Consider the following 13,775-nt stretch of genomic DNA (forward strand, 5'->3'; position numbering starts at 1 on the left):
CCCTGAAAGAGTAATTTGATGAGATCAGTTCAGGTATATTAGCTCAAGAGTCATAGTAGTAATAAAGCTGAAGCCTAATGAGGCTTTCTTTGTTAAGGACGAAAGGGAATAGTAATTTGATGCCAATATACAGCAAACAATCATTAAGTTTTTATGCTAAAAGGGGCCTTGGTTTGTCTCTATCCACATAAAAAGGATTCTTTGGTATGTTAAGCTATATTCATTAAAAACAGCCTATAAATCAAACATTTTATATGCAAACTGGAATAGTCCTTAAAGAGTTAAAGCACAATCAAATCATTAATCAGAATACTAACCAGCAATTGTTAGCTCTCAGTTATGTAAATTATACCTGAAAACATAATATATTTTAAATTATCTTCCCAAGGTGCATCAGGAATAGGAATGTATTTTTAAGAAGTTAAGCAGTTAATAAAAAACCAAAACTAATGTGTAGAGGAACAGTCACTGTACAAAACAATGTCTACTGTACAATTTAAAACAAATACAACATTCAAGTATAGCTGAAGTTGGGAGGAAAAAGAGGCATCCTAAAATTAGCAACTGTGTTCTCATTTTAACCATGTAAGTAAATTATTTAATACAACATAAGAAAGTTATTATACCGCTATTTGCCACCCTAATAAATTTAACAAACCATAGAGAAATTTCAAGGAACAAGTTTATCATCATGCTATTTAGCAGCAAATGCTTGGAAAGAATCTAAATGTTGAATATGGGAAACCCCCACAAAAAAGATACATTTATTCAATGATGCAGAAAATAAAAATCTCAAATTTATTTTCATATCATTAAAAAATTTGTACGCATTGCAAAAGGTTAAAGGAAAATAAAAATTACATATATATTTTAATGTAGTATACAAACAATGTGGTGACGTACAGGGATCTTTATCCACTAGCTGAGCATAACAGCTATTTTCCCAACTTTACTAAGTACTGAATACATTCAATTCTATATCTTGTCTTTTAATGTTAACCTACTTTCCCCTCAAACCCCACTTTATACAAATCACCGACTCTACCTTAATTAAACAGAGCACTACCCCTAAATCATATTTAATTACTACAAAGCATTCTATAATTTTTGAGGCAAATGCTGCAGTCTTCAGTTTATTAGTAGTCAGTAGAAAAAACAATGCTAATACAGTTTTGATATTGGAAATATCTCAAAGTCAGATTATATATAAACAAACAACCTTTTTTCAAAATGACAAGGTCAATTATCTTCTACTGACCTAGTAACCTGTGGGGATACTACTGATTCTACAAGTAAAGCAGCCAAAGGAAAGGAGAACTAGAATCAACCAGAAGCAACACAGTCATCTTAAACTTCGGGAGTTGTGTTGAGCCTAAGGATTACTGGCCATGACCCCAATTGCTGCTGGCAGGAAACTTCTTTCAGAGCCTTGGGCCCTTGAGGAGTTAACCAGACACCTTGAGATACTCTGGAATATGTGAATGCTCATTTAAACGGCCCCTGAAAATCCTCTGGATCTTTACTCCTGAAACCTACAGAGAATAAGAATTCAAATTCCTAACAGTCTAAATATAGTTAATACACTAAAAAAATAAACAAAATAAACAAAACAAACAAAAAACAAACAAACAAAAAAAACCAAGCAAGACAAAAGGACAGACAGAACACAACAGAAAATTTACTGGCAAAAAATCTAAATATAGATGGGCTAGTTTAGGCAGGGAACAGAATCATGCTCAGAGCTAAGCCTTAGAAGAACTTGCCCAATTGTTGACCAGGAGATTAAATGATCTGTCCAAAGTCACACACCTGCTGTGACTAATTTAAAACTTTCTGAAAGTAATTTTCATTTTATAATGGACGGAAGGAAGAAACCTACCGTTATATTTTCTAGATCAAGATGCTTGTTGTGGACAGTTTCACAGAGTCTTCGAATTTTTTCTTTGATTTTGTTCATGTCTTTTTCATTCAGTAGCTTAGCTGAAGAAGCATCTTGTTCCAGTTCCAGAAGTCGAATCATTAGATCTAGGCTAGCTCTATCAAGATCCATGTTCAAACGATCTCTACTCAATATGTACATGAGGGCTGCTGTACAAAGGGACAGATTCTTCAACAGACAAAAATAAAAGTTAATGTACACAACTGGTGACAATTTCATTTATGAGACTGTTTTGAGATTTGTTGGAAGCCTTAAAAATGTTATATTCAGTGCAAACTGCCCCCTTAAGGGGCACACTCTAGGAAAATATGAATTAAATGAATAAAGGTCTGTTACTTAAAATTTTCCTTTCTATCAGTGCTCCCTATATGCATGCTCCCAAACTAGAAAAATGTTAAGTGGAATTACATATTTTCTTAGCCATTCTGTGCTAAGAGTTTATAAAACATTTTTTCCAGCTACACACACACACACCCCTGTTTTTATACAATAGTTCACTTTAGGATATTATAGTTGATAAAGTTGAATTTCAACTTTAAATCAAGAGCATGTTTTAAAATCTGTACCACTTAGGTATTTTTTTTCTATAAAATAAACACAGCTGAGTTTGTGTCAATACTATAAAGTTAAGATGCTCAAATAAACATATTTAGACTCATTTCTTTAAAATAAATCAAGCAGGAGGTGCCTGGCTAGCTGACTGGCTCAGTCAGTAAGTGTCTGATGCTGGGCTTAGGTCATGATCTTGCAGTTTATGGGTTCAAGCCCCACATCGGGCTCTGTGCTAAAAGCTCAAAGTCTGGAGTGTGCGTCAGTTTCTGTGTCTCCCTCTCTCTCTCACCCTCCTCCACTCACACTCTGTGTCTCTCTCTCTCAAAAGTGAATAAACATTAAAAAAAAATGTTTTCACATTAATATAATGTGCTCTCAAAATCATTGAGATCAGGCAGTTATTAGCATACTCTGCTTATAATAGATACTAAAAGCCAGAGTACTGAGGTAATATATTTTAGGTAACCATTAATATTAACAAAATGGTCTATGTTGGGATAGTCTAACATTTGGAGTATTTTGTACTTACACTTATTTCATATGTACAGAAACATAATTATCTAAAGATTTAAACTCTAAATCTTCCAAAGTAGAAAAATTTTTGACTAGGTGACTAATTAAATGCTTACAGAGCAAATTATTTTTAGAAATTAGGATGTCATAGTATAGGCCTTGGGAAATCCACTGCCCCCAAGAGCACACACTAATGCCTTGGTCCTCTCCTAACTGTGTAACAAAGCAAATCAATTCTTAGTTCTTTTCTCTTCCTCTCATTGTTCTGTATCTGCTACAACTTGGCAATGGAGTTCTCCCAACTCAGGGTTAAGGACACTGTTTTCAGTTTCAGAATATTCACTATCAAACTGTGTCACCTAATCTGCATTTAAAACATAATTTCCTTGAGCAAAAATATAATAAAATGATCTGAAAACACCACTACTGATAATGATAAAATGATTTTTTTCCCAATTTGAAAAATGTTAAACCCAACTTTTATTACATATGCTTGATTTTTAAGAGATAGTGTCAAAGCCATAATGAAAATGAGATTTCTTTTCACAATGGGCTAGAACTAGATTCAACATCCAAACAAAATGTCTAAATATTTTTTTAAATTTCAAACCATTTTTCTCATGCTTTCGATAGAATAATTAAAGATTTTTTTTTTAAATTTTTTTTTCAACGTTTTTTATTTATTTTTGGGACAGAGAGAGACAGAGCATGAATGGGGGAGGGGCAGAGAGAGAGGGAGACACAGAATCGGAAACAGGCTCCAGGCTCCGAGCCATCAGCCCAGAGCCCGACGCGGGGCTCGAACTCACGGACCGCGAGATCGTGACCTGGCTGAAGTCGGACGCTTAACCGACTGCGCCACCCAGGCGCCCCTAAAGATTTTTTTTTTCAGCATCTTATGATTAAAGGAAATCAATGCATACAGAATTAAATATTCAGTATAGTATGGTATAGTATGTTAGGTATGAAATCAGAATGACGTTTTAATAGTATAAATTAACAAATTAAGAGAAAACAGGGTCATGAGAAAACATCCTTAAATAATGTATTAAGCAAAAAACTTCTAGCATTAAGCTCTATATATTCAGCAAATAAAACTAACTGAACCCAAAATTAGGAAATACTCATTTATGAATAACCAATAAAGATATTTTTCAATAGCTAAATAGACTAAAATTTTAAAATAATGCTTCCTAATCCCAGAAACTTAAAAATACCTGATGGTGCTGGGAATCATCCAAGGTTTTAAAAACCATTGCTACCATTCCGTGTGCTCTCAGGTGCATTCGAAAACTGGGCATGGCACATTTAGTAGCCAAGCTAATAACACTAGGAGAAAACAGACTAGGTTAGGGGGACTGAAAATAGCTAGTGCATTAGTTTTTTGTTTGTACAATACCAAAACAAGCAAATGCGGAGAGGTGAGGGGTGTCAAAGCACTACCCATTGAGATCACAATATAAAACACATGGGAAAAATGAATTATTAAAAACCTGTTGATGCATAGTGATAAGGTATGCTATATTAAAAAATGTAACTAACACACAGTAAGTCTTTAGTGTATTACTACTACCATTAAAAGCGAAAGGTCTCAGCTACTTTTTGTAACTAACACTTTTGTTGTATCAGGACTATAGACAATGTTTGATTGGATATATTCCAATTGACTGGATAATTCAAACTAAGATATTCAATCTATTATAGTATGCAAAAGATGATCCAAATCAAAACATGCTTAAAACAAATTTATTACTTGTCTAAAATTTAGGGATGAAAAATAATTTTAATGATTTTTTTAATGTAACACTTCTTTTAAGCATCTGTAAACTGAAGACTGTACTATACTAAATGGCTATGATCATCCAACTTTCCATTGTCCATGTAGAATCAAGTTCCTCATGAGAAATCAATCACATTCTAACTTATCACTGACTATAAAATACATTCATGATAATAAACTCACAAATGTTTGGCTCTACTCGGCTGGAAAGTGTTAATAAGATATAGCATGCACATAATTATCAAATATAAAAATAAGATCTTACCTAAGGCAACGTGTGTTTAGAGGCTGAGTGCTCTTTAAGCCACTTAACAGGTACTCAATGTCATCAGTGAACTCTTGATTTTCACCAAATTCCACCACATCATTGAAGTGCTTCACATGCTGAACAACTGTATATAACTGCCAAGAAAAATAAGTCCTCCTCTTTTATAACCACGAACTAGCATACTTAAATCTACGGGCTTGCTTTACTTCATTTAAAAGTGTATAAAACAGTTCAATATATGGAACTAAAAGAAATGTTTTTAAAATCATTGGTAGTACTAGGAAAAGATAAGTTCGTGGATATCTGTTCAAGACATTAAAAGGCTAAATGTTACATACAGAAATCTATCCACGTGCAGTAAAACTGTATATAGCTGCTTACTTCTTTGTCTTCTTTTCTGCATTTCAGTGCAGTAACTATATCTTGGTAGGGCTGAGTAGGTATTGTCACAGTTTTTATCACTTTGGGTGGTGGTGCAGGAGCCTTAAAAACTCCATCATCTTTTTGATTTGGTTCCTTTGAAGACAGCCTCACCTATTAATAAAGGTATTAAATTATTGTTCTAAATAAATATAAAAAAATAGTAGTAACTCATCTACCTAGTAAATTTGGCTTAAAAAAAAAGTGGGAAAAGCCTCTGAAAGGTCATAAAGGGCTACGTTGAAATTCCATGCACTACTAGGTAAGACTCAACAAAAGAACCACTCGGGAATTCTTTCTGGTCTTTTTTAACCTCAGATTTCACAGACAATCTATTATTTGTCTCCAGGACCATTAGAAGGAATAAAGAACCACAATTACATACATAACACTGAGAAAAGCTAGGAAAGGGACAATCAAACTACAACAGATAGACAAAAGAACTTTTAAAGTACAAGAATCTGGGGGCGCTTGGGTGGCTCAGTAGGTTAAGCATTCGACTTCGGCTCAGGTCATGATCTTGCGGTTTGTGAGTTCAAGCCCTGCATCAGGCTCTGTGCTAACAGCTCAGAGTCTGGAGCCTGCTTCAGATTCTGTATCCCCCCTTTCTCTGCCCCTCCCCCAATCATACAAAGTCTCTCTCTGTCTCAAAAATAAACAAACACTAAAAAAAAGAAAAGGTACAAGAATCTTCAATTTAGGGTATAAATAGTCATAATGAAAGGCTGGTATATAATTACTAATAGACACAATGATGATTCTATACTAGTAAACACAGTTGAATATACTCAACTTAAGGAGACAGGGAACTGTATATATAGAGATCTCTATCCCTAACTCTTTTAAATTCATCACTTGATAGCTCCAGATGACTGAGGTATTACCATTAACCTAGAAATATTAATCTATGGTCCTTTCAGTTATTCTGAAGAAAATAATTTGATAACCTTTTCAAATGTGTTTTAACGGAAAGGTATTACTGGAATGAAGGATAAAGCTCTCCTCTGAAAAGTAAATGAACCACTCAAAGCTACTCTAAGATCTATGTAGGATGTAATTTATAATATAGCTCTAGTAGCTAATTACAAAATTCAAATATGGAATAATTTACCCTTAAAACACTAAATACAGTAATTCCAGAAAATGTGGGTCAAGGGTAAAAAGTGGTCCAATATTTTTTAAGGCTCTTATCTATAAACTAGTAGCACCAGATTTTCCATTATCCTGTCCATAATCCTCACTTTTCCAATGATTAAACTGAAGCCACTCAATTTTAATGAGGAAGTCCAAAATACACTGTTGAAATCAAAGATTTTCAAACTGTGAATAAAGATAGCAATGGCTTAATTTATAATCTATTAAACAAAAAATGAAATAAAATGTACAGTTCACTTACTGTGGCACTCTGAGGTTTTACTATTGGTGGCCCAGGCAGTTCTTCCGAGTCTGGATGGTTCCAATGTCTGGCATTATATACAGCTTTTGTAGGAGACTAGAGAGATGAGAAAAAGGTCACCTGTTTCCTTATTTTGCATCATTATAAAAGTAACTCATTTAATAAATAAAAATTCACTAAGAATAACTTAAATAAATAAACATATATCCTAGACAAAGCAGGATAGACAATACCTAGCTTGTATTCCCACCGTGCTCTCATGCCTATGGAATCACTGTGGTATTCTGCCACAAAATCAACAATTAGTGCTGTGGGCAACTATTACCAATCTTGTACTAACTTACTTATCAACACAGTCTACTCAACATATACTGTATTCCTCCTACTACTGATTCATGCTCCATATTCTTCCAGTGGTGGAAATAAGGCAGCTTATGAAAAGTAATAAAGTTCCGTATATTCATATGTAAGTGAAACTATGGGGGGCCAGATGAGTACCATTACTGAGAAGTTTTCAAATTTTTAAAAAGTAGTTACATATATTTAAATAGTTAAATATTAGCAGTAACTATTAGTGTAAATTAGTAGTTACAAATTTTTAAAAAGTAGTTACATATATATATTTTAAAAAGTAGTTACCATATATTACGTAACATATTACATACAGTGGAATCTAAAGCAGTACTACGTAATACATATATGATTTCTGCAGCAAAATGTCTGCATATTCACATGAAGTGGGATAAAGATATAAATGAACATGCTCCACCTCAGTCCAGGTTAGTGTGCTGGCAAGTTAATTTAATATAAACTTAAAATAATTTTCAATTTTAACATTCTCAATTTCAGAATTGAGAATAAAGAACCATGAACCCCTATAATCAAATCCATAGAATTAAATCTGTATGAAAAGCACAAAAATCTTCACTTTTAAAAGGTGACTGATTGGGGCGCCTGGGTGGCTCAGTCAGTTAAGCGACCGACTTCGGCTCAGGTCATGATCTCACAGTCCGTGAGTTCGAGCCCCGCGTCGGGCTCTGTGCTGACAGCTCAGAGCCTGGAACCTGTTTCAGATTCTGTGTCTCCCTCTCTCTGACCCTCCCCCATTCATGCTCTGTCTCTCTCTGTCTCAAAAATAAATAAACATTAAAAAAAATTTTTTAAAAAAAGAGGTGACTGATTAAACAAAAGCTGAGAACACTTTTGCCATTCTTTACAAAAGTTATGTTCAAGTTTGTTCTTTAATCGTCAAATAAATGTTTGATCTCCTTAAGAGATTTTCTGTTTATAAGAGTATAACAACTCACACTTTCAGTACTACAGACAAAAAACAGAAGTACAAGTTGGGAGGTGCCTGGGTGGCTCAGTTGGTTAAGCACCTGACTTGATTTTAGCGTTCAAGTCATGATCTCATGGTTCTGTGGGTTCAAGTCCCATGTCAGGCTCTGCGTTGATAGTTCAGAGCCTGCTTGGGATTCTCTCTCTCTCTCCCTCTCTCTCTGTCCCTCCCCTGCTGGCACGTGCTCACTCTAAATAAATATACAAACTTAAAAAAAAAAAAAGTACAAGTTGGGAAACATACTTTTAAGACAGGCCAAAAATTTACATAACAAATAACCTTCCTCCCTTACTAGCTGCAGTAAAGGAACATAACAGGAACCAAGCATCAAAGTTATCTTTTTCCAAATACTATCTTTAAAACAACCATGTTGTGACATCAAGGTAACAGTGTAAGCTCTACAATAACTAGTTTATTGAAAGATAAAGTTTAAGTTGATTTGCATATTAAATGTGTCAGAAAAATCGTAATACTAAAAGGAATCCTACTTTGAAACTTGCATAGTCTCTCACCTATACTATGTATATAAACCCATTATTCTTACATACCGGCTTACATAAAGTGAGGATGCATCAGTAATCTAAAGCAATTTATGCACTCCAACAATGATTTAATCAGGCCTCTTGAGGTACTACCACATAGAAAAGATCCAGCATAAATTTTAAAATCTAGCTCTCTATTTCTTACTGTTCTTCTCTCAAACATTAGCTATATAATCCATATGGCTGCTAGTTGTTAGATTCTTCATTTAAGCAACTTCTGACACTCAAAGCATAGTCGTGAGCCCAGGAAGTTAAAGGACATTTGGAAAGAACAGGTGCCTCAAAGCCCAGTCACTATACTTCTTTTTAAAAAGCATTCATCTCCAATAATAATCTTCTGGATAATAATAAGGTATTTGGTTTCACAGGTAACAAAACAGCAGGGCAGATCTAAATTAAATAGACCACCTTCCAGTTAACTGTGAGTGGTGATATACCTAAGCAGACTTAGGAACCAGATGGTCTGTATTAAAATCCAGATGAACAGTAAGCTCTACTATTAGTTACTAAACATTTTACTTATCTGAGGATTAAATGAAAATATATAAAACATTTAGAAGAGTGCCGAAAAGAATATGTGCTAAGTATTACCTATTATTAATAATATTAATGGTAATAGTTGCTAAGTGATGATGTGTAATTCTGACACTAGCATCTCCAAAAGAAAATTGGGAGTATGTGGTCTATTCATCTAACAGAGAATTGCAATGAAGAAATGAAATAACTGACATGAAAACACATCTTACCAAGTATTACTGTTATAAAAATCAGACTGGGATACACTATTCTAACTCATCTCAAAAGTCTTTGAACAATATCACTGATGAATACAGATGGAAAAACTCTCAACAGAATACTAGAAAACTGAATTCAACAGTACACTAAAAGGATCATATACCATGACCAAGTGGGATTTATCAGTGGAATGCAAGAAAAATTATCAATGGAATGCAAGAATAATTCAAAATATGAAAATCAACCAATGTGATAAATCAAACTAACAGAATGGACAAAATTCTGTCCATCATCACAATTTGGTGCAAAAAAAAAAAAAAGCATTTGACAAAACTGAATAGCCTTTCATGATAAAAACACTCAACAAACTAGGAATACAAGGAAATTACCTAAATATAATAAAGGTCACATATTAAAAGCCCCAAACTAACACACTCAACAGTAAAAAACTGAAAGGTTTTCCTTCAAGATCAGTATTAAGGCAAGAATGGCCATTCTCACCAATTCTATTTAACATAGACATACCAAAAAGTAATCAGGCAAGATAAAAAAAATAAAAAATAGGGGTGCCTGGGTGGCGCAGTCGGTTAAGCGTCCGACTTCAGCCAGGTCACGATCTTGCGGTCCGTGAGTTCGAGCCCCGCGTTGGGCTCTGGGCTGATGGCTCAGAGCCTGAAGCCTGTTTCCGATTCTGTGTCTCCCTCTCTCTCTGCCCCTCCCCCGTTCATGCTCTGTCTCTCTCTGTCCCCAAAATAAACGTTGAAAAAATAAAAAAAAAATAAAATAAAAAATATCCAAATTGGAAAAGAAGTACAATTTTATCTGTTAATAGATGACACAATCTTGTGTGTAAGAAAACTCAAAAGATTCCACCAAAAAACCCCAAACTGTTAGAACTAATAAATATATTCACTTAAGTTGTATGATACAAACTCAACATACAAAAATCTGTTGCATTTCTATACAATTACAAAAGAACAATCTAAATCCAAAAAGGAAATGAAGAAAACCCCATTTACAAAAGCATTAAAGAAAGAAAGAAAGAAAGAAAGAAAGAAAGAAAGAAAGAAAGAAAGAAAGAAAAAGAAAGAAAGAAAGAAAGAAAAAAGAAAAAGAAACCTGAGGAATAAACTAAGGAAGCAAAAGACTGTACACACTGACAGGTACAAAACATTACTGAAATAAATTAAGGAAGACACAAATAAATGGAAAGACATCTTGTGTTCATGGATTGTAAGGCTTAATATTGTTAAAATGGCCATACTACCCAAAGGGATCTATAGGTTCAATGCAATTCCTATCAAAATCCCAATGTATTCTTTACAGAAAAGATAAAACACAAACTTAAAATTCATATGGAATCACAAAAGACCTTGAATTGCCCAAACGATCTTCACAAAGAACAAAAAAACTGGAGGCCTCACACTTCCTGGTACCAAAACACATTATAAGGGCACCTGGGTGGCTCAGTTGGTTGAGCATCCGGCTGTGGCTCAGGACTACATCAAACTGAAAGGTTTCTACACAGCAGAGGAAACAATCAAAAGAATAAAAAGGCAACCTATAAATGGAAGAAATATTTGCAAACCATATATTTAATAAGGGGTCACTATCCAAAATACATAGGGAATACCTACAATTCAATCTCACAAAAAACCAAATCAAAACTGATTTAAGAAATAGGCAAAGGACTTGAACAGATATCACTCCAAAGAAGAGAAAGAAACAACAGGTTTCTGAAAAGTTCATCATCACAAATCACATGTGAAATGTAAGTAAAAATCGTAATAAATATCACCTTACACCCATTAGAATGGCCATTATAAAAAAAAAAAAACCCAGAAAATAACAAGTGTTGCAAGGATGCAGAGAAAAACTGGAATACACGTGCACTGGCTGGTAGGAATTTAAATGGTGCAGCCACTATGGAAAACAATTAAGGAACAGGAGATTCCTCAAACACGTTAAAATAGAACTTCCCTCAATAGCCAAACTATGGAGAGAATCCAAATGTCCACTGATTTATGAATGGATAAAGATGTAGTGTGTATGTACACACACACACACACACACACACACACACACACACACACACACACGATGGAATATTACTCAGCCATCAAAAAGAATGAAAAAGAATGAAATCTTGCCACTGGCAATAACATGCATGTAGCTAGAGAGTATAATGCTAAATGAAATAAATCAGAGAAAGGCAGATACTATATGATTTCACTCATATGTGGAATTTAAGAAACAAAACAGATGATGGGGCAGCTAGCTGGGTGGCTCAGTCAGCTGAGCATCCAACTTCAGCTCAGGTCATGATCTCGTGGTTCATGGGTTCAAGCCCTGCATTGAGCTCTGTGCTGACAGCTCAGGACCTGGAGCCTGCTTCAGATTCTGTGTCTCCCTCTCTCTCTCTCTGCCCCTCCCCTGTTCACACTGTGTCTCTCTCTCTCAAAAATAAATACACATTAAAAATTTTTTAATTAAAAAAAAAAACAGATGAACATATGGGAAGGGGGAGAGAAGAGAGGGAAACAAACCACAAGAGACTCTTAATGAAATCAAACTACGGGTTGACGGAGGAAGGTGGGTGGGAGATGGGCTAGATGGGTGATGGCTATTAGGGAGGAAACTTGTGATGTGCACTGGGTGTTGTATCTAAGTAATGAACCACTGAATTCTATCCCTGCAACCAATACTGCACTGTATGTTAACTAAAAAATTTAAATTAAAAAAAAAAAAGGAAAAAAAATAGAACCAATTATCAAAAAAATTCAAATCAAGATCTTGAAAATTTTTCACTCTCATGGTCACTGTAGCATTATTCACAATAGCCAAGAGGTGAAAACCTATCAAAAGATGAATGGATAGGGGCACCTGGATGGCTCAGTTGGTAGAACATGCAACTCGATCTCAGGGTTGTGAGTTCGAGCCCTACGTTAGGTGTAGAAATTGCTTAAAAATAAAATTTTTAAAAAGAAAAAAACCACGGATACAGAGAATGTGATATATCCATACAATAGACTATTATCAGCCATAAAACAGGAAAATCCTATCATATGCTACAATACTGATGAACCTTTAGGATGTTATGCTAAATGAAGTAAGCCTAACAGGACTAATACTGCAAGATTCCACTTATGTAAGGTATGTAAAGTAGCCAAACTCATACAAAAAGAGAGCAGAGTAGTAGCCAGGACCTTAAGGGAGGTGGGAAATAAGGGGCTGCTGCTATTCATTGCATACAAAAAAATAATATAAAATGAAAAAGTTCTAGTGTTCTGTTGTATAACATTGTGCTTACAGGTAACAATAATACTGTATTGTACACTTAGAAATTTCCTAAGAGGTAAATTCCATGTTGTGTTTACCAAAATAAATTCTTTTTGAAAAGCCCCTAAAGCCTAACAGGATACAGAATAACCAAATAACTTATATTAAAGGGACATATTCAAGGAACTTTCTATTTACTCTGTTGAACAAAGAGATTTAGTAATACTGTTATTTTATTTTTTAAATGTATTTATTTATTTATTTATTTATTTTTGAGAGCGAGCGAGCAGGTATGGAGGCACACATGGGGAAGGGGCACAGAGAGAGAGGGAGATGGAAAATCCAAAGCAGGCTCACAGCTGCCAGGACAGAACCCTATGTGCGGCTCAAACTCATGAAAAGATGAGATCACGAGATCATGACCTGAGCCGAAGTCGGACACTTAACTGACAGAGCCACCCAGGTACTCCAGTAATACAGTTATTTTAAAAGTTTTTGTAGGGTGATTGGGTTGTTCCATTGGTTAAGCATTCACCTCTTGATTTCAGCTCAGGTCATGATCTCAGGGTTTGTGGGATCAAGTCCCACATCTGCTTGGGATTCTTCTCTCTCTCTCTCTCTCTCTCTCTCTCTCTCTCTCTCTCTTTCTCTCTCTCTGCCCTTCCCCCCACTCATGGCTCATGCTCTCAAAATAAATAAACTTTAAAAAAAGGTTTTGACTTTTTACCATTTTAGTACTTAACTAAATGAAAGTGGATCTAATTAGATCCTCAACTACTATTTCAAAGTTTTATGTGATTAACATAGGTTTAATAAAGGGAGGAGGAGATGAAGATACATACTATTATCTAAAAATTAAAATAAAAAAATCTGCAGGTGGCATGCACATGGACACACAAGGGGCAATGGTTGGGGGGTAAGGACAACACTGACAGACTCTGAGCTCTTTACATCATTCCAAAATGATGTATGACAACTGCACATGCACTGAAGTGAATTGTTTATGGAGACT

The 13,775-nt window shown here is 34.8% G+C and overlaps 1 protein-coding gene across 2 annotated transcripts in view; it reads right to left on the minus strand.

Moving 5' to 3' along the window:
• WAPL (WAPL cohesin release factor) overlaps positions 1–13,775 on the minus strand; it is a 94,094-nt gene that overhangs the window by 22,245 nt on the left and 58,074 nt on the right. For both annotated transcript variants that reach the window (XM_003994133.6, XM_003994132.6), the window contains exons 5-9: positions 6,869–6,964; positions 5,434–5,586; positions 5,050–5,186; positions 4,222–4,333; positions 1,880–2,107 (exon numbers count right to left, since the gene is read on the minus strand). In XM_003994133.6, coding sequence (XP_003994182.1) covers positions 1,880–2,107; positions 4,222–4,333; positions 5,050–5,186; positions 5,434–5,586; positions 6,869–6,964 — 726 coding nt within the window. The remainder of the gene's footprint in view (positions 1–1,879; positions 2,108–4,221; positions 4,334–5,049; positions 5,187–5,433; positions 5,587–6,868; positions 6,965–13,775) is intronic.

The sequence above is a fragment of the Felis catus genome, chromosome D2 (genome assembly GCF_018350175.1).
Source record: "Felis catus isolate Fca126 chromosome D2, F.catus_Fca126_mat1.0, whole genome shotgun sequence".
Taxonomy (NCBI): domain Eukaryota; kingdom Metazoa; phylum Chordata; class Mammalia; order Carnivora; family Felidae; genus Felis; species Felis catus.